At 37.4% G+C, this 24,080-nt stretch overlaps 2 protein-coding genes across 4 annotated transcripts in view; one reads left to right on the top strand and one right to left on the bottom strand.

Annotated features, from left to right (window-relative positions):
* LOC106719716 (aquaporin AQPAe.a) overlaps positions 1 to 15,022 on the top strand; it is a 53,341-nt gene extending 38,319 nt beyond the window's left edge. For all 3 annotated transcript variants that reach the window (XM_014514151.2, XM_014514153.2, XM_014514152.2), the window contains 5 exons: positions 3,723 to 3,866; positions 11,806 to 11,877; positions 12,071 to 12,208; positions 12,638 to 12,718; positions 14,268 to 15,022. In XM_014514151.2, coding sequence (XP_014369637.2) covers positions 3,723 to 3,866; positions 11,806 to 11,877; positions 12,071 to 12,208; positions 12,638 to 12,718; positions 14,268 to 14,372 — 540 coding nt within the window. In that variant the 3' untranslated portion in view covers positions 14,373 to 15,022. The remainder of the gene's footprint in view (positions 1 to 3,722; positions 3,867 to 11,805; positions 11,878 to 12,070; positions 12,209 to 12,637; positions 12,719 to 14,267) is intronic.
* Positions 15,023 to 16,105: 1,083 nt separating this feature from the next.
* LOC106719549 (protein purity of essence) overlaps positions 16,106 to 24,080 on the bottom strand; it is a 32,697-nt gene continuing 24,722 nt past the window's right edge. Inside the window, exons 71-97 of the mRNA XM_045686334.1 lie at positions 23,639 to 23,820; positions 23,449 to 23,555; positions 23,199 to 23,359; positions 22,910 to 23,050; positions 22,717 to 22,817; positions 22,513 to 22,622; positions 22,264 to 22,385; positions 21,953 to 22,165; positions 21,664 to 21,813; positions 21,507 to 21,588; positions 21,288 to 21,425; positions 20,964 to 21,161; positions 20,612 to 20,802; positions 20,326 to 20,514; positions 20,080 to 20,248; positions 19,710 to 19,945; positions 19,479 to 19,599; positions 19,105 to 19,379; positions 18,794 to 18,928; positions 18,436 to 18,594; positions 18,093 to 18,275; positions 17,816 to 17,964; positions 17,578 to 17,707; positions 17,247 to 17,422; positions 17,019 to 17,159; positions 16,745 to 16,934; positions 16,106 to 16,636 (exon numbers count right to left, since the gene is read on the bottom strand). Coding sequence (XP_045542290.1) covers positions 16,412 to 16,636; positions 16,745 to 16,934; positions 17,019 to 17,159; positions 17,247 to 17,422; positions 17,578 to 17,707; positions 17,816 to 17,964; positions 18,093 to 18,275; positions 18,436 to 18,594; positions 18,794 to 18,928; positions 19,105 to 19,379; positions 19,479 to 19,599; positions 19,710 to 19,945; positions 20,080 to 20,248; positions 20,326 to 20,514; positions 20,612 to 20,802; positions 20,964 to 21,161; positions 21,288 to 21,425; positions 21,507 to 21,588; positions 21,664 to 21,813; positions 21,953 to 22,165; positions 22,264 to 22,385; positions 22,513 to 22,622; positions 22,717 to 22,817; positions 22,910 to 23,050; positions 23,199 to 23,359; positions 23,449 to 23,555; positions 23,639 to 23,820 — 4,374 coding nt within the window. The 3' untranslated portion in view covers positions 16,106 to 16,411. The remainder of the gene's footprint in view (positions 16,637 to 16,744; positions 16,935 to 17,018; positions 17,160 to 17,246; positions 17,423 to 17,577; positions 17,708 to 17,815; positions 17,965 to 18,092; positions 18,276 to 18,435; positions 18,595 to 18,793; positions 18,929 to 19,104; positions 19,380 to 19,478; positions 19,600 to 19,709; positions 19,946 to 20,079; positions 20,249 to 20,325; positions 20,515 to 20,611; positions 20,803 to 20,963; positions 21,162 to 21,287; positions 21,426 to 21,506; positions 21,589 to 21,663; positions 21,814 to 21,952; positions 22,166 to 22,263; positions 22,386 to 22,512; positions 22,623 to 22,716; positions 22,818 to 22,909; positions 23,051 to 23,198; positions 23,360 to 23,448; positions 23,556 to 23,638; positions 23,821 to 24,080) is intronic.

Raw genomic sequence — 24,080 nt, 5'->3', positions numbered from 1 at the left:
ACGAGAACAATTGCATTAAATGATATGATAATGGACTCCTAATTATTGTTGACGGGTCAATTAATCGTTCACCTTACACGCTGTGATATCTTACCACACGTACATTTGTCTTAGTCACACAAGATAGATTTGACGTCCATAAAGTTATTTTTCCAAGTAATGACTAATTTGCCCTTAGCTTTTAATGTATTTCTCTGAAACATACTGTATTTTTACCGATAAGTAGAAATAAATGTAAAATGTCTTAATGCATCTACTTAGGGAAAAATATATATAAATACATAACCGTTTGTAATATTACAGTTCTAAAAATATTAAAGTCTTTATAGTCATATAAATATTTGTTTGGAATTCATTAGGGTACTTAGTTACAACGTTAGAAGCGACAAAATGATTATAGCTGTTTGATTTAGGTGTTCTGTAAAATATTAACTTGGTACGAATTAAACCCGGTCCGGGTCGCACCTTACACATATGACACGTAGATACGATGTGTTGCCATAATGTGGTACAAGTGATAAACAAACAGCGAATATACCTACATAAGATTTTTTTAACAATATGTAGAAGTTAAAAGATAAACAAACGCTCTTCCTAATATTTTCCACTAGCGACCCGCCCCGGCTTCGCACGGGTGCAATGCAAAATATACCTACTACAGAATAAATGCACAATTTATTTAAGGTACTTAAATGGATAAGGATTAATGCTGTATTGTTTAAAATCACTTCGTAAAAGAATAAAAATGGTTATGCTGGGTTATCCCTAAGAGATAGACATATACCATCGCGGACTTTTTTGTTGAACTTTTTAAGGTGAACAATACTGTAGTACATTATTTTGGTCTATCTCGTAGGGTTCAGCCAGCGTTTGCAATATAAGCGCAAAAAAACGTGCTTATTTACGACATCACATTAGAAAACTTTAAATTTTTCAGTGTTTCTCTACTATATTATGCATTTATTATACATACAAACCTTCCTTAAGAATCACTCTATCTATTAAAAAAAACCGCGTCAAAATCCGTTGCGTAGTTTTAAAGATCTAAGCATACATACGGACATACAGCGAAAGCGACTTTGTTTTATACTATGTATTGATTATAGCAATTTTTTCCGTTCCCTATTATTATGTTACTTCAACTCTTATTGTCTATAACAAAACCGTAACTATATTTGAAAATTAGATCTTTTCGTTAAAAACTAAATTATTTTGTTAAACTTTGTACCTATTTAACTTTATTTCACTACTATGGTCTGCTTAACTAATTTTAAAACTAAAAATCTAAGAAGTGTAAATCCGCTCCGCTTGTCAAATGCACCGACGTGCTCTAGCAGGGATTGTAGGCGCCCTTGACGGTGGCCGCAGGGCGCAGGGCGCAAGGCGCAAGGCGTGTTTAGCTCACGCATGTTGTCTTATGTTCAACATGTGAACGTGTGTTAGACACAACATTGCGGCCAAATTCTTGCACATGCGGCTTTCAAAGTGCAATAACACAGATTAAAATTATATCGTGTGATGTGGAGCGCACAAAATGGTATTTCGATACTTATTATCTAAGTTTTAGTACATCTCTGATGACCTATTCTACATCCATACATGGCCTTAGATTACGAAAATTAGGTGTCAATGTTTTCCTTTAGTATCGGTATAAGGGGATATTCTTAAAAGATGCCATGCTTTTTCGGGGGAAAAAAAGGGTTATGCGAAATTTCTAAACACTGAGACCCCCTCGGTGGCCATCCTCAGGTGAAACTGCGCGGGATCTCAATAAATGTCTCAACAAATTTTACCAAATATTTACCGCACGTTATATTCAATTTATAATTCGGTCATATGTAAATAGAATATTATTAAATACATATGTTACAAAACTTTTAAAAGTTTATCTCGTTTATAAACTTTGCAAACATCTTGCTAACGAATTGAATAACATCAATTAGCGAGCACAGAATTTGAAGAAGTTGTTAGACTTTATAAAGTGACAGGCTGTTTATTTTTAATAGCTCGCGAAATGGGAATCGGAAACGTCTATCAAGATTACAAATAGATTGATATATGTTAATTAATAACAATAAACATTGAACTGTCATGTGGCAATGGTGTTTTAGCATTTAGAAATTAGTGTGGCCTTTGGTGAGATTGCGAAAATTTATCATTTGACTAGCTGTCGGACGTGACTCCGTCCGCGCGGAATTTAAGAAGCTAAATTAGTAGCCTACGTGTGTTTCTAGACTGTGTTCTACATCTATACCAAATTCCATCGAGATCTATGCAACCGTTCTACCTACCTACCGTTTACCTACGTCGTTATACCTTGTAATTAACATCCATCCATCCATCCATCCTTCGCATTTATAATATTAGTAAGATTTATGTGTAAACCTTACATATTTATATGTTGCCAGTATCTTTCATAGTGTTATTCTATGATAAAGCATGACTTTCCACTAATTGAAAAAGAGCTAATGAAATAAATTCTAGTCAATAGGGAGATTTAATTAAGTATGTGTTTATTTAGTTATTTTCGAATAAAAGCTTCGAATTACTACTAATAAACAGCTTCGGTCTGTTACAAGTCGATTTAGATTGACCTCATTAAACTATAAACACGGATGCACTCATTTATTATTTTAATGCGTGCATTTAATATTCAAAAGCTTACATTTAAATTGTTTGCGTAATGTATTTGAACTACGACATAGATTTAAACATGATATAATTGCATCAGAGGTCGCTTCAGTGAGACCATCTTAATTCCCTTTAGCATCGTAATCACTAATATTTAATATCGATCGAATAATGGTTGTACTTAGAGCTTTTAAACAACAATCCGATGAAACGTTTTATGTTTAATTATATTTCATCTTTTTTTTACATTGAATAAGCTAGGACTTGACCACGATCCTAACTGATGAAGTGATGATGTGGTCTAAAGATGGTACGCGTTAGCTTTGTATTTCACTCTACTCTTGAAGGCCCCCACGTCGTACTTGGATCGAAAAACTGACGCCGGCAACTTGTTCCAATCTTTTGCAGGACACACAAGGAACGATGATTCTTACTTCTTACTATATTATAAATGCGAATGTTTGGACGAATGGATAGATGGATGGAGGTTTGTTAGAAAATATCTCCAGAGCGGCTGCATGGATATCGCTGAAATTTGGCAAAGATGTAAAATATAGTATGTAAGATGTAAACATAGTACACAAATTCAGTTTTTTTTTAAATTCCGCGCGGACGAAGTTGCGGGCGATACCTAGTTTGTTTATAAATTCAAATTAATATAGCAATAATAGGTACCAAAGTATGCGTCTAGGTAAGATTTATACTGCGATGTTTAGATGTGTATCAGTGTTGAAGCGCACGCCGTCGTGTCGCACAGCGGGCGAAAAGGTCTTCGTTAATAGTACTAAAGGTTACCTACAAGACAATGATCTATATTAGTAAACAACACATTTGTTTTAGTTAAATAATTATTGAATACGAAGCATTCGTTTGTATTTAACCAAAGAATATTATTACACCAAAGTATAATCAAAATATAAATTCTTAAAGTACAGACTAATAGACTTTAATCTAGTGATAATTTACTAAATTAGTTAATATTCACTCTGTAGTGTTTAAAGCGATAATGTCTTATAAAATGTACATGCACTGTACATTTAGATACAGTGTTTCTCCCAGTTAATAATTTCTCTCATTTCTTTGTTCCGCAGGCGATCGGGCACGTGTCGGGCGGGCACATCAACCCGGCGGTGACGTGCGGACTGTTCGTGTCGGGTGACATCAAGCTGCTCAAGGCTCTGCTGTACGTAGTCGCGCAGTCGGTCGGCGCGGTCGCTGGTGCCGCCTTTATCAGAGTAAGTAGCGTGCGGAATTTCAATTACAGATCTCAAAAGGGTGCGTTTTGGAAGCCAAGTCATTTGGAACCTTACCTCTTTTTAGCTGACAATTCTCTTCTGATGGATGTTTATTTATGATGTTATGATCAAAACCAAACTTAATAGCATTTTTTATCGACGATTCTGTAGAATGATGTCTGGTTTACATTATGCCACTATGATGGGATACAGAGCTCAAAATCAGCTTTATGAACACTAACTGGCGCCAGTGCCTAAACATTAAATGCCAAGCCAGCGCTGCAATCCTACTGTAATGATATAATGTAAAAAAGACATGAAGAAAGAATGTGAAGAAGATAAAATGTGTAGCATCCACTTCCCAGATTGCTAGATAACTTCGTAATGACTAGAATTAAATGAATGCGGAAAATGGACCACAGATGATGTGGGAAAAGTGATGTTTGTTGCTTTGTATAGGATGAATGATAGGATTAAGTGTCTAAGATTTTAGTAATACAATTTTTAATACAGCAATCTATTATTTTTAATTATGAATTAAAAAATAGTTAACTTAATTATACGAAATGTAATAATAGGTTTTAATTAATCGCAATTATCGAGTATATTTAATTAACTATTGACACATTTTGAATTTAATAAAAGCTAGTTGCTTTAGTAATAGAACAAGTAACTATAAATTTCCACTGCTGACTATTCATTCAAAAATATATTGTCGTGTCTCATCTCAATTTCTCTGGAAAAGGGAGATATCAAATGTATTTTGTATATTAATTATAATATACAAAATTAATTATACAAATTCTGATATCTATTTTGTAGTTTATGTTATACAAAAACATTGAATCTCGTGATTAAATAGTGACTTATGTAACGCATGGTCATAGAGAACTTGACAACTCATTACAGAGTCGCAGTAATTAATATGAATGGCTAATACGGCGATACTATTCACATCGACATTCTAAGCACCATATAGAGATTGTGCACATTTGTCTTTTAGTATATTACTGTATTGAAGTTAGCGTAATCTCTGTTTAAAATATATTGTTATCTATATTATGTCAATGGTAATAGGGATGACGATATGTTTTATATAGAGATTTCAGTCTTAGAAAACCGAGGTAAGTTACATGAAATCAATTGCTACGTTTCAAGTGAAAAATCCCCGTACGTCTTCTCGTCGTTGTGTCAACCCTGTACTGGATTAAACAGCGTCCTAAAATTACGAATAATATTATTCAACGTTCAGTTTGATTGACTACATCATCATACGTTGATGTTTTAGAAAATAAAATAAAATTTTAAAGTACCTATATAAACATTCTATCCAAAAACAGATCATCTAATTTTTTTCAGGGACAATGAGACAGTCAATTTTTTATTTTACGAATGTTTCGTCAGTGTTAACCCACGCTTGTCTATAACCATTCCGTTTAACGTTATAACATGTGAGCAGTACAAAAAGTGTCGCTCGCCCTGACACTGCTGATGTTTGAATAAAGAAATGAATTAGAGCATCGGCCTTCAATCACCTAACTAGTTTGCTGACGGTACTCGACAAATAGGGCTGCCAATGTTCAATAAAAGTAGACAAAAAGACTAGCGGCGGCAAAAAAACAATGAGCAATAATTTGTCAATCCTTGACTTTGAAAACAAACGCATCCAGCGTCAAACCCTTGATCCATAAAAATGGCATTCTGTGACTACTTTGCCCCGAAATTTCGATGTCAAATCTGGAGCCAGAATAAGCACACTGAAAATTGATAACATAAATTCGGAGCAAACTAAATAGGTGGCAGCCCTAGCGCCAACTCGCCGTGATGCATGAACTATGATTTATAATCGAAAGCTGTGCGAACAGCTAGCAATCTCTAGTACGCTCATCACGCGCTTCACAAAACTCAACATCAATCAAGTTAAAACCCACGTCGCTAGTTCATTATCTATCATAATGAATTGTACATACATATAAGCAGAGCTGGGCATTAACTCGTTAATCCGTTAATCGTTAATTAACGAAGTTAACATTTTCCTTAACGGATTAACTTTTAAGTTAAATTCAAAAAGTGTTAACGCTCTTGTTAACTTCCGTTAAATTTTACTTCCGTTAATTTAGTCCGTTAATTGTAACAATAGACACTTATTGACGTGTTGTCATTTTATTTAAATTATGCATCAGGCTACATTCGTAAGTTCGGCTATGTTCGGGGACCGTCGGCGAGTCGAATGGTGACCGAGAACGAGAGAGAACGAGCGAGTGCGAGTGTATGTAGGTTATACAATACACCGAGCGGCCGGGAAAGACGTGATCAAAAGAGTACCGCAGAATCCTTGTTAGAAAATAGTGACGATTTAACCAAACTTACCTCTTTCAAATATTGCGAAGTTTAGGCGCTAGACACCTTCAAAGTTTATTAATTATTTCACATTTACACAAATATCTCGAAAAGTCTATATTACATTTTATTCACATTAAAACTAGTTTTCATTTATTTAACATCACTTTTTTTTAGAACATGATTTTGTTACAAAATCAACATAAGGTACGAAAGTACTTTATTCTAAATACAATAATTATACACTTTGTCTTATACGTGAAACGCAAAAATCTAGTAAAAAAGATAAACACTGCGTTGAATTGCAATCAAAATAATCAAGTGTGCAAAACTCTTCAACGTCGTAACTAAATTACAACTAAACTTTGTTGGCGACGAAAATGTTTATTTTAATATTGAAGTTTAAAGACAACAAAAAATATAAAAAAAATAGTTTATGGTTCATTTGAAAAAGCGTACAAATAGGATTTTTTTGTCATTGCGTAGATAAGAAACAAACAATGAAAAATAAATTTAAAAATTCGAAAGACGAAATGTGCACGCAATAAACGTTCCTCAAAAACAAAAGGGATTTAGGTGTTTATTACCGTCGTTTGTTTTTTTGGGGCTTCTTCATAGTCAAAGAAAAATAATTTTGCATTTTAAAAATATGAACAAAGGATCAAATGGACAGCCGCACAGAGAATACGATAACGAACTCGATAGATTTATGGCCCCAACCCTTCTAATGGTCGGGGATGCACGTGCGCTGCGCAAAGACAATAGCGAAGATAATTTGTTTGTTTACAAAAAAAAGTATACGACAAAACGAGAAGGAATGAGGAAAAAGATAAAATAATTATGTTAGTGAAATAATGTTAAACTGCGTTATACTAAATTTAATATATGAAATGTTGCCACATGTGACCTTTACAAAAAGACATCGATTTTATTACGTATATCGAAAGTTTATTTTAAAACAAATCGAATGTCGTTGAAAATAATTCAAAACCATAATCTTACTAATTAACTATAACGATTTTATAGGTGATAAGAAAGAGAGAAGACATCACCCGCGATTGGTTGTTTTCGTTATGTCGTGTAACTTATGCTCTATACACTGAGAGTAATATAACTTGATTTAACATATAACAATAGATCGGACGATAGATCATTAGATGATAGAAGTTATCGAAGGCATCTCAGTTGATTGGTTTATGTGTTGAGGTGTATCACTGGATTGGTTATATAGTTTATTTATCAATGTTATAATAAGTTTCCTCTGATGTTAGAAGTTTTATTAATAAATCTATATTAATAAATAAAAAGTACGTAAAAAATGATATGTCTGTTCGTGGGTCCTTAGCTAAAATAAAATAAAAAAATATTACCAAATTATACATAAAAATAAATGTTCAGTTGTTGGAGTATGAGCAAATGAATATCCGGGTGCAAATAGTAACAGATAAATGTAAATACTGCACAAAAGTTTTGATTGTTTTCTTTTGAATATTATCACATGTCTTACTGTTTAATAGAAAATTTGTGTTGTCTAAATTTAGTTAGCTCTCTAATTCCGTGACGTCGGATTGTCGATAAAACAAACTGACTGAAAAAGTCAATTGTCCATCATTGTCAGTGTAGTATATAAGTGTGTGTAACCAGTGCATGCTATGTCATTATTATGGTACAGGCATTAGTACAGTCAGCTTCATAAATATAGTGGCAGCCAAGATATCCAAATATATAGGAACACCTAAAGTGATCAATTATATAAGTACAACCAAAGTTATCAAATTAATTGAAGCATCCACTCTGCTCAAAAACACCGGAGCGTTTACATCGTCATATATATGAGTACATTCAAAGTACCCATAATTATAGTAACAGACATAGCGTCAATAGTAACGAAGCATCGAAAGTATGCAAAAATATCGTAACATTTGACAAAATTGAACTCTATCTCTATTTACTTAAGATACACTTCGAAATATACTACTTCTGTTAAATTCATTTGACGCTTTGTATCAACATAATAGGTTGTCCAATAAGTTCGTTCCGATTTTCAATAGGTATCTTAGAATAGACCCGAATATATTACAATTATTGAAAACATATGACATGTTTACATAACACATGCATACTGAAAAGCTTAACTTCAGCCATATTTTGACAAATGGTAGGACACGATTCGTTCTTTTCTATCAGTTTTATAAAAACTGATTGACTTAATTTTTGCCGAAATACATAAGACGTTTTGCTATAAAATCGAACAAATATAATTTAAAAGACGTATGCCAAAACTTAAGGGCCTTTAAAATTTCCATTAAAAATGGGCACGAACTTATCGGACAACCCAACATTTTTCTTCTTATTATAATAACGTTTAAAATTTATAAATTGACGATACATGACAGATACCTAATCTACCTATCTATATATATAAAAGAAAGTCGTGTTAGTTACACTGTTTATAACTCAAGTTCGGTCGAACTGATTTAGCTGAAAATTGATGGGGAGGTAGCTTAGAACTAGAAGACGGACATAGGAACTTTTTATCTTGTGAGCATTTTTTTTATTCCGCGCGGACGAAGTCGCGGGTAAAAGCTAGTAAGTAATATCAAATTTTATTCTGTCACTATATGTGCTAGTTTCAGTGTTTTACTATTTTCGCCGCAGTACGTAAGTTTAATGGTTCGAATCCCAGGCTTACAAGGTTTTTATTTTTCAATATTATCAATATATGTATAGAGCTTGATTTATTTTTAATGAAAAGGAAAAATCTAGTAATTTACTTAGAATATGTTTTTTACTTAACAAAAACAAATTTTTATTTATATTTTTGGGGTATTAAATATTTAAATAAAATTAATAACGATTAGGTTCGGCCATCTATACAACTTCTGTTAAATTAATTGACAATTTGTATCAAAATATTTTTCTCTTCCTGTTAGGTATCTTCAGTCCGGTTGCAGTAGAATTTTCCAAGCATAGATTTATTACACGTATTCGATGTCGCCAGTGACAGTCCGCGCGGAATTTAATGACGAAACTTACAATAATAAACGTGAACAATAAAAAAACATGCTAATGACGTCTCGGTTAAAAAAAGGGACAAGGAATATTGTGGTTCCTTAATTTTTAAAGATGTCGAATAGTAACCAATAATTGTTGCGATAAAGTTCAATTTTATATTTGATAATTGATAATAATAAAATTGCTTTGATAATAAAATTAAAAACCTTAAAAATGTAAAAATAAGTTTGGGATTCGAATCGCCAAAACTGCGTATTACAGCGAGCAGTTAAGCCGTAAGGCCAAACTGGCATATATGGTGACAAATTAAAATTTGATATTGCTTATCTATCTCGTATCTGTCATGCGGGACGTAAACTTGAAGTAAATAGGAAAAAAATGTTTTGATATAAAATGTCAAATGAATTTAACAGAAGTAGTATATTTCAAAGTGTATCTTAAGTAAATAGAGATAGAGTTCAATTTTGTCTAATGTTACGATATTTTTGCATACTTTCGATGCTTCGTTACTATTGACGCTATGTCTGTTACTATAATTATGGGTACTTTGAATGTACTCATATATATGACGATGTGAACGCTCCGGTGTTTTTGAGCAGAGTGGATGCTTCAATTAATTTGATAACTTTGGTTGTACTTATATAATTGATCACTTTAGGTGTTCCAATATATTTGGATATCTTGACTGCCACTATATTTATGAAGCTGACTGTACATCGCTCCTATTGTCTAAATTATATTTTAGTATTATATAACTAAATTATAGATAGGATTAGCGATCTCCCGAGATTTCGTAAGGGCAGTAAAAAAATAGCCTAAGTTCTATTGAAAGTATCGACAAAATCGGTCCATGCGATTAGGAGATTATTCATATGGCCATTTCCCGCTTGCGCCTTATACTCGTAATATAAACAAAAATTAACTTTAACTGTTAACTTTAACTTGCGTTAAATTTTCGTAAATTAAACGCTTTAACGATTAACGAAGTTAAATTTTTATTTAACGAATTAACGATTAACGAAGTTAACTTTTTGATTAACTGTGCCCACCTATGCATATAAGGTTCAATAGGTTTTATTCAGGGCCGGCGTTAGGATAGGGCGCGGTTGGACAAGAAATGGTGTCACAGATCTCTGAATGACAGTCTCACGAAAACCCGTAGAAGTGTTGTTCAGGGCGCTAGTAACGCTCAAACGGACACAGGTTTAGTTATTAAACTAAATAACTTAGATATATGTAACTCTTATACAATTTAATGAAATGTCCTGTCTGTGTCTTCTTTAAATAGAAAGTAAATGATACTATAGTTCTTAAAATGATATGTAGAAGTAATAAAAAAAACATAACCATTTGAAACTGCTTAAAAAAACAGTAGAAATAAATTATTCTAATATAAGTTCTCGATTTAATTTTGAATAAATTAAAATATTTATATGTTACTTCATTAAGTGACAACGTTAATTGTTAAAGATTGTAAAAAAACTACGCACACTGAAGTACCTAGTAATTAGATGTAACCAGTTCACAAGCATCGTTAATATCACGTTACGTGTTAAACGAGTATAAATTGCAAATGTACTTTTTAACAGTACCTTCACAATTCTCATTAAATACGTTGATCACTTTACAAAGTTAAATGTAACATGTATTAGTATCTCAGTAATCGAAAATAATTACATTACTCAACTGTAATTATGTGTTGGCTAAATATAAATCAGATGAATGCAGCTTAAATAATTTTTTTACTAATTAATATTGACATGGGCAATTTATTATATTGGCAAGACCTTGACATAAGACCTACAAAATTGGACGATAGTATTGTAAGACTGCTTAGTATCTGAGCAATGCGATTGACTAATTATGATTAATTATATATCCTATTTGTTAAGACGACAGGGAGCACGTTTATTGCGTTATAAAATAAAATATACTGCTTTTTTTAAATATATATAGGTAAACAATATAATTATAAGATAGATTAAATATGATTGCCCGAAACTTTTAGACCAGGAATTCCCAAAATAGTCGATATCGACCCCTTGGGGTCTTTATCGGTTTCCTAGGGGTCGACATAAACGAAAACTGATTTTGGGGGTCGACGAGGTATAAAAATCGACCCCTATAAATAATAGTCTAGTAACTTAAAGCATTGCTTATTCTCACTCTGTCTTCTTCTATTAACCTAAGTCAGAATGAAAAATAATAATAATTAAAAGTAGGTAATTTGGCCATGGGGGGTCTGCGGTAACAGTTCATTTTGGAAAAGGAGTCACTTGTAAAAAATATTTTTGGGGTCCCTGTTCTAGACTATGCAATAACTAATGTAAAGGAACTGTACCGTCTAAGATACAAAACGACATTTACTATACGTATATTTTTTAGAAACTACATGTTTTTCATATTACATGAGCTCAAATAAAAAACAATACTTTTGCAACGGTACAGGAAAAGTGCGCACTATTACCATTTTACCGTATTATTTATACTTAATTGTTTTTTTTTTTTAATTTATTCTAGGAAATTGATTGTCTTATGTTTAAGTGTCTATTTTGTTGTAACAATGTAATTATTTTTGCTGCAGCTCGCCGTGCCCGAAAATGTTGTGGGAGGCTTCGGTATGACTCTGCCCGGACCAGGAGTTAAAGATGGACAGGTATGCTTATTATTTGTCACATTTTATAGTTAGTAAAAAACCTCTAAATGTTAATAACCTTAAGGATAAATTACATAATCAGTACATGCTATAGCAACAGTTGGTGCCATCTGTTGGTTTCACGAGGTAACACAGTTGTTTCAAAGTCTGCGATAGAAGTGCTGTAATGCACTATGGTTGTGTTTGTGTATAGGCTCTGCTGGTGGAGGCTCTGATCACCTTCGTGCTCGTGCTGGTGGTGCAAGGCGTTTGCGACGGCCGCCGCACTGATCTCAAGGGCTCCGCGCCGCTCGCCATCGGTCTAAGCATCACCGCCTGCCATGCTGCATGCGTGAGTACAACCAACAGCGTAGTTTAATTAAAATCCTCTTCTTGTCTTCTAATGAATGAAGTGATACATTTTTAGTCAGAAAATAATAAATTACAATAAGAATTCATAATAAGTACACAAGTGTGTGACCAGAAAACAAAACTTTACATACGTTTATGGCGCAAAGAATTTCATTTCTAGTCTGGTCCAAAATGATTTCGTTCTGGTCTGAATAAATGCTACAAGCTAGAAAAAATACAGGCTAACGAGCCCACCATGTGTTTCGGACTGATGAGCACAAATGTGGTGTTGTGCAGGGCATTTCATAATCCTAGGCAACATTGTGTTGACACATATCACTTTTTAATAGCTGCACAAACTGCATGTGAGGAAATTTGACTTATATCTCTTTTACAGACACTTGTTTAATACATATTTATTCGTTAACAGATCCCGTTCTCTGGCTCGAGCATGAACCCGGCTCGCTCCTTCGGCCCTGCCCTCGTCATGGGCGACTGGACTTCCCACTGGGTCTGTTTTCTATGTAATTTTTACTTAAACTTTTTATTACCTTTCTCTACCTAAGCCACGTGGTTTTGGTAGAGAAAGGTAAAGCTTGTCAAAAATGCAAGAACTTATTACCTTTTTAGAACTTATAAATAAATTTTAGAATTTTGCAACGTTAACACTTATAAAGTTATGTCTTAGAAATTTAAACTTTATTTATTTCAATTAAAAAATGAATCTTACTGCGTAACATTAATGTAAAATTACGTAATAAAATCATATAATTTAACTATCTAAAAAACAATTAACTTTATAATATAGTTGTTATTTATAGTAATGTTAACAATTTCGAAAGTGAGAGTAAAAACTTATGCAGATTTTGTATTTTAAATTATTTTTATTGCGTCTAGAAGTTTCATTTATAAACGTATAAGTTTTGTGAATAATAAAATTTAACGTTTTATCGACTATCGGTAGTAACTAGTGAGGGGTGTAACCAATCGATAATACACGATCTATTCACTTTCTCTCGACTTCACGTGACTACGGCAGCAAGTCTCAAATGTGCAGATGTTACGAGACATAATGTGCATGTTCATATGCATCTAGCATTACATAAGAACAATCTGAATCTAGCTTTTGTTTTTGTTACCGGTTCGCTTACGACACTATTCACGTTTTGCGCAAACATAGTGATATGCAATTTGAGTTGTAAAAATTAATTGAAAACTATTATGTATTTGTGATATGATGTTATATTTTAATATTAGTATTTGAAAGTTGAGAATAAATAATAATATTAAAATTATTTCGAAACATCCGTTTTTGAAATATCACATCGTAAATCCTAATACAAATTGTATGATTGAACTTGCTTATGGTTAAATTGGATTGACTTCAAATTGTTTTAACATTCGTTAGTAACTTTAAAAAGGATGTGCAGACTACTTTAAGCCATCGACGTGATATCAGATACGTTAAATTTGTGAAGAAATGTAAGAACTAAACTTAACCATCTTAGAGTTAACGCTACCATTCAATTTTTAGAACGTAAGCACGAGATTGAATTTTAATGTATCTAACATTAAAAGGGTTTTACCACAATCTAGATGTAGTTAGTTACGCAGTTTCCGCGAAATTACAAGGTAACGAGTCCATTGTTAAGCTTTCTCATACATGTTACAGAAAGCGTGGACTGAACCTTTCTATACAAACGCCGTGTCCGCACTTTTGCGGCGAACAGACCGTGGAATAGAGAACAATGAAAGTGAAAATAATTCCTTCCTACATCATTTTATAAAAACACAATGATTTCATATCTCTCGACAAATAGAATTGGATAATATCTCGATGGAAACATGATTGAAAAATATTATAGGAGACTGGGCATTTGTTTTGTGGGCATGTAATGGAGATACGAATAAGAGAAACATCTCTTATCTCTGTTGCTTTACTAGCAGCGATTCTTCCTGCTTAGAAGCCGATTCCACTTCGCTCTATCCTCGACGTTTAAATCTGAGACTTGGCAGTTGTCCATCTTGATTGTAACTTTAATAAATGTTGTTTCCTGCAGGTGTACTGGGTGGGTCCAATCGTGGGTGGTGTGGGGGCCGGCCTAGTGTACAAGTTCATCTTCTGGATCGGCAAGAGCGGCGAGAGCGGCTCCTACGACTTCTAAGCGTCTCGAATTCAAGCTAGTGCCTTAGCTGTATCATTTAACCTCTTGCTAAAAGCCCTAATACAACGGTACAAATATAACTTATGCTGCTTAATGTTTTAGAATAAACAGGAACTTAAAGTTGGTCATCTTTGAATTATTTGTTAAATGTTATATTTTGCTATAGTTTTGACGTAACTAAAACTGAAACAAAACGAAACGAATAACAAAAAAATGTGGGGGGACTTACAAATGCCTTCATGGAGGTTATCAAATCGCTTGAAGGGTACTGCGAGAGGTTAATGGTTACATCGTACATGCTCATTGATAGATGTACATCTCTTTTGACATTTAATATATGACATTCTCCCACGAATATTTCATAATTTATTTATCAATGAGCGTTTGTTACGATCGATTCTATTTTTAATACATGTTTGGAACAATCCAAAGTCGATATTTATAAACGATGCACCACTTGTTGATTTAACAGAACAATATAACTATAAAATATATTGTAAAAGACTATATTGGTCGCATGTAAGATAATATTTAGGAGTTAATATAGGGTTTATTTTAAGTCTATTTAAAGATTGTGACTAAGGCGTGATATCCACTAGAGGTAGGCATCTAAGTAAAAAAAAACCTGCTAATATATTGAATTAAACAATTACATCTTTAGTGGATACCGAGCCTAAGAAAATAACAATTTAAAAGATGTTTATTACACAAGCTGTATACTCGTAGTTTTGTCTGTCGTTGTGAATTTAACATTATTTCTATTTAATATAATTTAATGTCGGACACTACTCACGTGAAATATCTTTTACAAAATAAATGAGTAAAATTATGGCCTTATTTTATTTATAAAAATTATAATTATTATAAAAATCACATGAAAAGAAAACACTGAAAGTTTTGCAGTATTACGATTTAAAAATTACGAAAAACGTTACGTTATACGCAATTTTTGGAAATCTAGTTTCTTTTCCTTTTATAAGTAGATAAAAAATTGTTGTCACCATTTTATTCTCATGTCAATAGCAAGTTGTTCGAAGTGGGTCAAATATACACGAGTGTAGAGAGTCGGCCTTGTCCTTTATCATTTTCAATGCAACATATGTGAGGCGAATTGTTTTTAAGTGACAGTGACAACTCGATACTCAGTTACTTTTGTTCCGTCACAATTGAATAATTAGATAATATATTTTTATTGTTGACTAGTTGTCGCCTACGACTCCGTCCGCGAAAAATTAAAAAAAACGATAATAAGTAGCCTATGTGTTCTTCCCGACTATGTTCTACATCAGTGCCAAATTTCATCAAGATCCGTTTAGGAGATACCTTCAAACAAGCATCCATCCATCCATCTAAATATTCGCATTTATAATATTAGTAAGAAGTAAGATGGTAATTCTTATAGATGTGCGAAGTGCACGTTAGTAAGTAGCACCAAACTGGGTCAAAACTGTAAAAAATCACGAGGTATTTTTATTACATCTCTAGGTAGGTAATTTAAGTTGTATCAAATCGCATCTCTCGTCACGACTTCAACCCTCGTGGTTTCACAATATTCGTGACTAAGGCGTGCTATCATCACCGACATCATCGGCGCCTGCGCAGCGCTAACACTGAAACTCCATGTCATCAAGATTTATTTGTACATCAGCTGCATCACTTCAAGCAGTGACAATGTCTAGACATTTACAACCCAGAGATGGTTATTAAATTAAAACAACCGTATAAATGCCGAAAACGTTTATTAATTTAAAACACTACAGATTATAATTGAGACATAAAATTTTCTATAATAGTATTACACCGGTTAAATATTGTGTTAGAAGCAATCTATAATATCACACTTGCGGGGGTAAAGTAAGTAAGTAAGGTAAGCATTGCGATGCAACACGTGCAGAGTACATAGTGGGTGGTGTGAGTCAACACGGCATACAACCGTGATAGGCGAGACAATGCGCGTGCGGCGCGCGGTGTGGGCGCGGCGCTGGGGGCGCGGTGGGCGCTGTGGGCGCAGGGGGCGCTGTGGGCGCGGGGGGCCTGTCTCACGGCAGGTCGTCGAGCGCGGTGCGCAGGAAGGCGTCGGGGTCGGGCAGGTCGCGCAGCAGGTCGGCGGCGTCGCAGAGCTCCGCGAAGGAGGCGCTCGGCAGCAGCTCATCGGTGAGCGTGGACACGATGCGCTCCGCCGCCTTTGCGTTCGCTTCATCGTTGTGCCGGATGTACTCCGCCAACTTCACCGGCCATTGCTCCACTGTTGTTGCAGATACGTTCTGTAACAAATACACTCATTTATAATCTGAACAACTTCAACCATCTCTAGCTTTTAATTGAGGGAGATAAACTGTTCGGAATCCTCTATACTGAGTATGTATACGTACCTTAAACATAACCGTGTAGAGTAAATCGATGATAGCGAAGAAGATAGCGTATGGTTTGTAGTCAGCCCAGGGCTTGGGTGCGCGGTGTTCGGGCGGCAGCGCGCGCATGGCGGGCCCGGCGGGTGCCACAGCGCGCACATGCGCCGTCACCAGCAACCGCTTCAGGATGGACACGCGCTGGGATTGCCATCTAAACATACGTACATGCAAATAAGTGGTTCAAGTAGAAATAGATGACGCGGTGCGCTATTTCGTAATGTCGCATTTCACTTACTTAGCGTGTGGGTAGAGCAGCAGCATGAGCGTGGCGTAGTACAGCGGGCCGTCGGCGTCGTGTGCCGCTTCCAACAGACGCGGCGGCGCCCACGCCAACGATGCCTCCAGTGCGCCCACCTCGCGGGCCGCAGCTCGCGTCCTGCAATATACACGTTTTAAATGTATCAAATACATAACAAACACTAAGTATTCGTGCGTGTCCATTACTCTCATAAGCTGCACTCACGTGTTGATGACGTAGAGCGCCATGTGTAGTAGAGCGGGCACGAGCTGCATGTTGGAGAGCGGACCGCCACCGCCAGTGTCGTCGTGGAAGGTGCGCCCGCGCGCGAACCGCACTAGGAGCAGCTTCAGATCGTGGACAGTACAAGTGTAGCCAATGTCACGGTGACCCGTACACTCCTGCAAAATAAACAAAGAGCGTTAGAAATCGTCGCAAAAGACATCGGGGTCATAAAATCGCTATTATAAAACAAAAATATTTTACTTAGAACATTTTGTACTTACTTCACTTATAGTTTTTGTACAACTTTATCAGTGAATAGTGAATATCTGACCTGTAAATAAGTAGTGTGCCTGGCGAGACAGCTGGCGAAGGCGGACTCGGGCACGTGAGGGCCCCACAGCGGCAGCAGCCCGTTGCATCGCGTCGACGCGTTCTGCAGCGCCGCGCTCTCCCATTCGTCCCTACAAAATTAATTATATATACGTAAACAATACAACGAACGAAGGAAGAAAGTACTGAATTGTCACATTTATATAGTCCGTGATAAATTAAAATTGACATTATATTACCTGGCGCGCGCGAGACGTACGGCGGCCATGTGGCATTCGACGTGCACAATGTTGTAATGCGAAACAGTGGTGTAGCCGAGAGTCTTGCGCGCGCGCACCTCGAATTCCTCCACCGGGCACCGCTTCGTGAATGTATAGATACCAAGAACCTGGATAACCACAAAAAGGGCATAATTAGTAATTTCATTTGTTAGTGATCTCGTTCTAAACGCATATTAATATAAATTATCAAATGAACAATTTTTGTTTTTTTTTTACGTCCTCAATCAATGTTCACCTTTGTTGGCTGGTACTTGTAGCCCTCGCGACAGATGCAGCAGACGGCGCCAGCCTCCTCGGCGAGGTCTGCCAGCTGCTGTGTGAGCGAGCACTGCGCCGTCACCTGCCCGCGCTCATTGCTGCGCATACCCAGAGCGCCAAGCTGACGCTCGCGTACCGCCATAGCGAGACGCTTCTTCTCCTACAAAAATACATTGTTTTTTAAAATCCAATACTCAAAATATTTTTTATGATATTTGGTTAAGATTCATTACAATATTTTCTCTTATTGCTAGTATAAGAACTTATCATCCGTCAAATGCGGATTGTATCAATGTGCCTATATGTCGTTGTGTACCGACCTGCCTGGTGAAGTCGCGCACTTGCTGTACTTTAGCTGCGCACTGCGGCTGCGAGCGCAGCGCCTCCAGCAGGTTCTCGGCCAGCGAGCCCACGTGCTCGCCAGACGACACCTGCTCCAGCCGGTGTACGATCGGTATCACCTTCTCGCACACCAACATCTACACAAATAGACAAATTAGATTATAATCAGCGTCATAGATTCTCCAAATTACTCGATTTAGAAAAAAAATTGGATTTGACAACCCTTATATTTGTGGCTGGCTGAAATAAACCCTTATACTGCCCTAGTCGTGAAATTGCTGAAAACTAAGCACTTTTTATTATCTATCAGAACAGTATAGTCAGTTTTAATGTGACCTGCGTGGGCTCGTGGTCCGCGGCGAGTCCGGTGAGGAAGCGCAGGATGTACTTGAGCGCGGGCCGGCTGATGAACTCCTTCAGCTCATCAGAGTCCGTGCACACCAGCGTCGGCTTCACGCACGGCGCGTGTTTCTTAAAACAAAACAATTTAAATTATGCAAACTTACGAAAAAAAAAAGTATGAAATACCTCAAATATTAATGTAGAGATTCTCATTAAAAAGTTGGAGCAAACTAAGACTTGCACGATAATAGTAGTATCAAGTCTTAGCTAAGAAGTTTTAAAAGTTGTTACAAATAGAGACTCACCACAATATATTCCAAGGCATCGCGTACAACGCCCAAAGAAATGAGATAATCTTTGAGCGTCCCTCCTATGGAATTCCTCTCAATGTTGGCACAGAGCACACAGAACAGCTCCATTCGGAACTCCTCCTCCGTCCATTGCTCCGAGTCCAGTCGGTCAAAGTCCAGCACCGGCTTAAAGTGGTCCACCAGCATCGCCATCTTGAGATCGTTGCCGTACACTAGTGCCGCCAACACGCGTGTCAAGTGACCCAGTGCCACAGAGTTGTTACGAATACCTAAACATAAATAAAATCAATTAAGCGTCGCTTTTAATAGTACTACAGATGTATAGATAATTATAGATGTCATATATATATATATATATATATTTTTACCTGGACACTCGGTACAGTTGATGAGAGCTTGCACATACTCTGGTCCACCAAACGTGAGTGAGAACTGCAAAAATGATACCAGACTCTCGCTCGCCGCTACAGATAGAATGCGTTCCATTATCTGAAATAAAATAAATCATAAAATTTAATGCAAGACAATTAAACAAAACATAATTTAATAAAACATGAAATGTTGAAAGTAAATGTATAAGCTTATGTTGTCATGAGTACCTCTAGAAGTTGGTATACAAGATGCGCACGCGGCATATCCTTCTCTTCCTCAGCGGCGAGCTGCAGCGCGCGCAGCAGCACAGGCAATGCCCGAGTATCAGCGCGAGTCAGCACGCGCACACAGCGCCGCACGCGCGCGCACAACCCCAGCAGCCGCAGCAACGTCGAGCACAGTGCACGTGCACCACCAACGCGCTGAATCGCGGCTAAGCGTTGCAGCATTACTTCCAAGCCACCTGTTTGAACGATAACAGTTTAAAAAAAATCGTAAAATTAATTGTCTTTGGTAACAGTTGCAAATAGCCATTTTTTTTCCAAACGTTTTCAAACATAAGTTACGCATTTAGATACTTCGTGAATTATAACTGACCACAATCAGCGAGCACGTTAGCCATGCGATAGAGCTGTTCGTCGTCTACGGCCTCCGCGTTGGTTTGGCTGAGAGTCTCTACGAACTCCTCAGTGGCGTCGCCCAGCAGCCCGCGCATACGGTACACCACGCGCATCGCGTCCACGCCATCACCAGAAGTGCACCAAACCTGATATAAATATTTTTTGATACATGTTTTACATTTGTAATTGAAAATTACCATAATCATGTTCGCCGATCATTTACCTTTTTATAGACGTCCTTGACTGGCAGATCTAAGGACATGATCTTATTGCAGACGAGCAGCTCCATGCCGTTGTCGTCCTCGAGCAGTGCAACCAGCTCGCAGTCCGTGCAGATCTTGTTCTTCACATCTCTCATGAGTGGACCCATGCCGGGCTCCAGCGATGAGTACGGGTTGCCTAACATACGGCCCTGAAGAAAGTGACGTATATTTAATCAAAGTTTGTTGTAACTTAATAAATAAAATGTAAGGCCACTAAATTATAAAAGGAAACATATTATAGTTTACCTGCAAGAAGTCCTCCTGCTGCGGATCCTTCTCCAGCGTGAGGAAGAACTCCCCGACATCATTCTCCTCGGGGTAGATGATGGAGCAGAGGCGCTCGAATATGAAGACGGGCGTGCGGTAGTCGTGCAGCGGGTACTTCTGCACAGTCTCTATACACACCGCCATGAACTCCGCCGTCTCCGCTTCCGTACCTACAGCAACCATGTGTACAATAAACTACATTTTTACGTAACAAAATAAATGCAAAACATAGAAAAAAATATTTCTTTAATTTTTCTTAATTAATTAAAATTTTAAATGTTCATGGAAATGACAGTAAACATTTCACTTGATTCTTAAAAGATCATTTTACCGGTGGTCATCTCCTCGAGAAGTTCGAGTAGTTTCTCCTGCGTATCATCGGTAAGTCGTGTACGCTGCACGACGAGGCGGCGCAGGGAGAGGTATCCGCCCAGCACGGCGCCCACCAGCCGCCCTTTGTACACGCGCCGCCCACCGCCTTCCTCCAGGAACATCGACAGCAGCTCCGTCAGACGTTTGAGTGCGTAACCTGCAACACTCAAACCTTTCAGAAACCCATTCACATACAACTATCTATACTATAATTAAGGTAATTCTTATGAGCACTTCGATAAAAATCTACGAATTTCATGTCTTTGGTAACCAAAGAATTTACCTTGAGCAAGATCTGATGTTAAAGTAGTTTCCTCCAATCTATGCAGTTGTTCAATCTCCTTGGTCATTAAATCAGCTATTTGTTGCAACACTCCCCTGAGAGCGAGGAACTGCTTCCACGGGGCTTCGGATGCCAAACCTAGAAGAAAATATTTTATCATAAAAACTGCTATAAAAATCCTAGTTCTTCCCGAAAAGTAATTTAACTATAGATACTAACTTTGATACAGCTGTAAGAATTGTTCACTAGCTTCTCCAGCCGTTCCTACTTCAGGCAGGAAGCTCGTCAGTAATATTAAGACCTGGAAAACAATATATATGAATTACATTTCATCCTTCGAGACGGATCTAGTTTTGCTGAGTGGAAATAAACTTACAGCTTTAGTTCGTTCATATGAATCGCACAGAGACTTGACCATTGCACAGGCGGTGTCGCGGGCGATGCGAGAGCTGGGGTCGAACATCACCGGCCGCAGCCAGCCGCCGTCCTCGAGAGCGAGGGGACGCATGCCGTGAGATAATAATACCTGCAACAAATACATAACTCTAATTTCCTAACATTGTTTCCTCGTAAGTTAATAGCTAAATCATATTTAAAAATGATTATTAGATAACGTAGAATTTCCTTTTCGGTTATTTTTATAATTTCATTTGTCATGTGCTTACCCGGTCTCTCCACTTGGCAAGGTACTTCCTAGCGAGATGCACATCTCGCAGTGGCAGCGTGACGTCTGGTGGCAGCGGGGCAACGCGTGCCGACAGCCGCGCCCACTGACGCTGCGCCACGCGGCCCGCCAGCCATGCAGCCAGGTCCACCACCAGCCCACCAGATGTCGCCAGCGGACCTGCTGACTCAGGCGCAGGCGGTGTAGGCTCCGTCTATGTAATACATTTTAATTTATTAATATTTCTGTAGTCTTACTTAAATCAGTTCAAATAAAAATATCCGACAGTCACAAGATCGTAAGAGAAAGTACCTTGGCTTCCTTATTTTGTTCATCGGTTGGTGCAGTTGCGGCGGCAGGTGCTGCGGGGACCATCAATTGCTGCAGATAACCGAGACAGGGCAGAGCGATTTGTTGCAGCGCGAATTGGTGAGCTGGTAAATTTACATCTTGTTATAATACATCCGTATCTTCTTGCAATTAAACTAACACGGTTTATATTCTTGATGGTGTTTCCCATCCGTTGTTATAGTAGTAAAAAGTGTATTATTTTTAACTTACAAGTAGGCGATGCACTACTGATGCCCGGGATACCAGATATAGCTTCAGTTTTTAACAAAGAACTGACCGCTGGTGCGATACCGGCCACTTCAGTCAATTGAGGACAACACCTGTTGAAGATTGCATTACATTTGTTATGCTAAAATTGAATTTTATTGTTTTATTGATTATTAATTAAAATGTAACATGTAAAAATTAACTTACCACACCCATAGTTTGACAATACATCGAAGTCTAGCTTCCCAACAGTCCACTGAATCTTGTACCTTGACCAATGATCCGAGTAGTAATACCAATGGACGAACCTGTTAAAAAGATAGCATTATAACACTCAAATCATAAAAGTAAAATGAATTATCGGTTACAGCGCCCTCTTTCGCATGAATCATTTACTTACAGAGTTGTTGTGGTCCTGCGAGGCGGCATGACCCATAAGCGAGAGCGTGATGCGCTGCGACAGGAGGTGACACAACTGCTCGGTGGCGGGCAAGTTGTCGCGGGTCACCAGGCAGATAAGTGCGCGCACCTCCTCTTGGCACTACCAAAACCAAAATGAAATAAATTAGGTACAGGTACATATAGTTAAAAGGCTGGGACAGAGTAGAATGGAATGGATTGAAGTAGAGAGAAGTGAAATGGAATGAAACAGAGTGGAGTGGAGTGGAGAAGAATCGTCGGACGCGTACCTGTGGTGTGCCGCGGTGCAGGTTGTGGTGCACGAGCTCGTGCACGACGCCGAAGCGGCAGAGTCGCTCGCGGTGCTCAGGCTGCGAGGCCAGTGCGCGCAGCAGCGTCAAGCACTGCTCCGCGCTCGCCAGCGAGCACCCGTAGCATCCACCCCCTGACTCTGCACACGTACACATTTATTGCAGTCCTTGAAAATCCAAAGAAATCTAAAAAGATGATTTTAATTGCAGTTAAAATAATTGCTTATACCTTTAGTCATATCTCCATCGTAAGTTTGAACCAAACCGGCGTATACAGGCAATGTTTCTCCCTTTAATTGCTCGCTTTGCGATCTATCGTAGGTGACCAATTCTTTCCTGTAATAATAATCACATTTAATAATATCAAATTACATGTAAAATGACATAAGCCCTACAAGTAGTACGTTTACTATGCTCACCTGCAGGCGAGCACCTTCTGTATGATCTTGGAGAGATCTTCAAAGTATCCCTTGCTCTCGACGCAGTACTTCTGCGCGAGCGTCTGTATGACACGGTTGATCTGAATGCCGCTGAGCGCCGCGTTGCTGTTCTCGTCCGCGCCGCGCTCCAGCCGATGCTCGCTTATGCGGTGCAGCAGCGACTGACATCGCAAAAAAACACATTTTACGTAATTATCGATAATATTTAGTTTACGGCGAGAAATTGATGATATGCCTAAACATAAAAAGCGGTTTCATTATTCATCAGTAAAGAAATAATTTTCAGTTATTTATGACGGTCACATAGTTGAAGTAAACTTAAAAATAATTCAGTTTTTTTATCAAGTGAGCTGTTATTGACCTATGTTCGGACACTTATGACACCCGAAATTGACGGCTATCGCATAGATTCTGCTGCAAA

The sequence above is a fragment of the Papilio machaon genome, chromosome 3 (genome assembly GCF_912999745.1).
Source record: "Papilio machaon chromosome 3, ilPapMach1.1, whole genome shotgun sequence".
In the NCBI taxonomy this organism is placed as follows: domain Eukaryota; kingdom Metazoa; phylum Arthropoda; class Insecta; order Lepidoptera; family Papilionidae; genus Papilio; species Papilio machaon.
The sequence above is the reverse complement of the archived record's forward strand: the minus strand, read 5'-3'. Positions and strand labels throughout refer to the sequence as shown.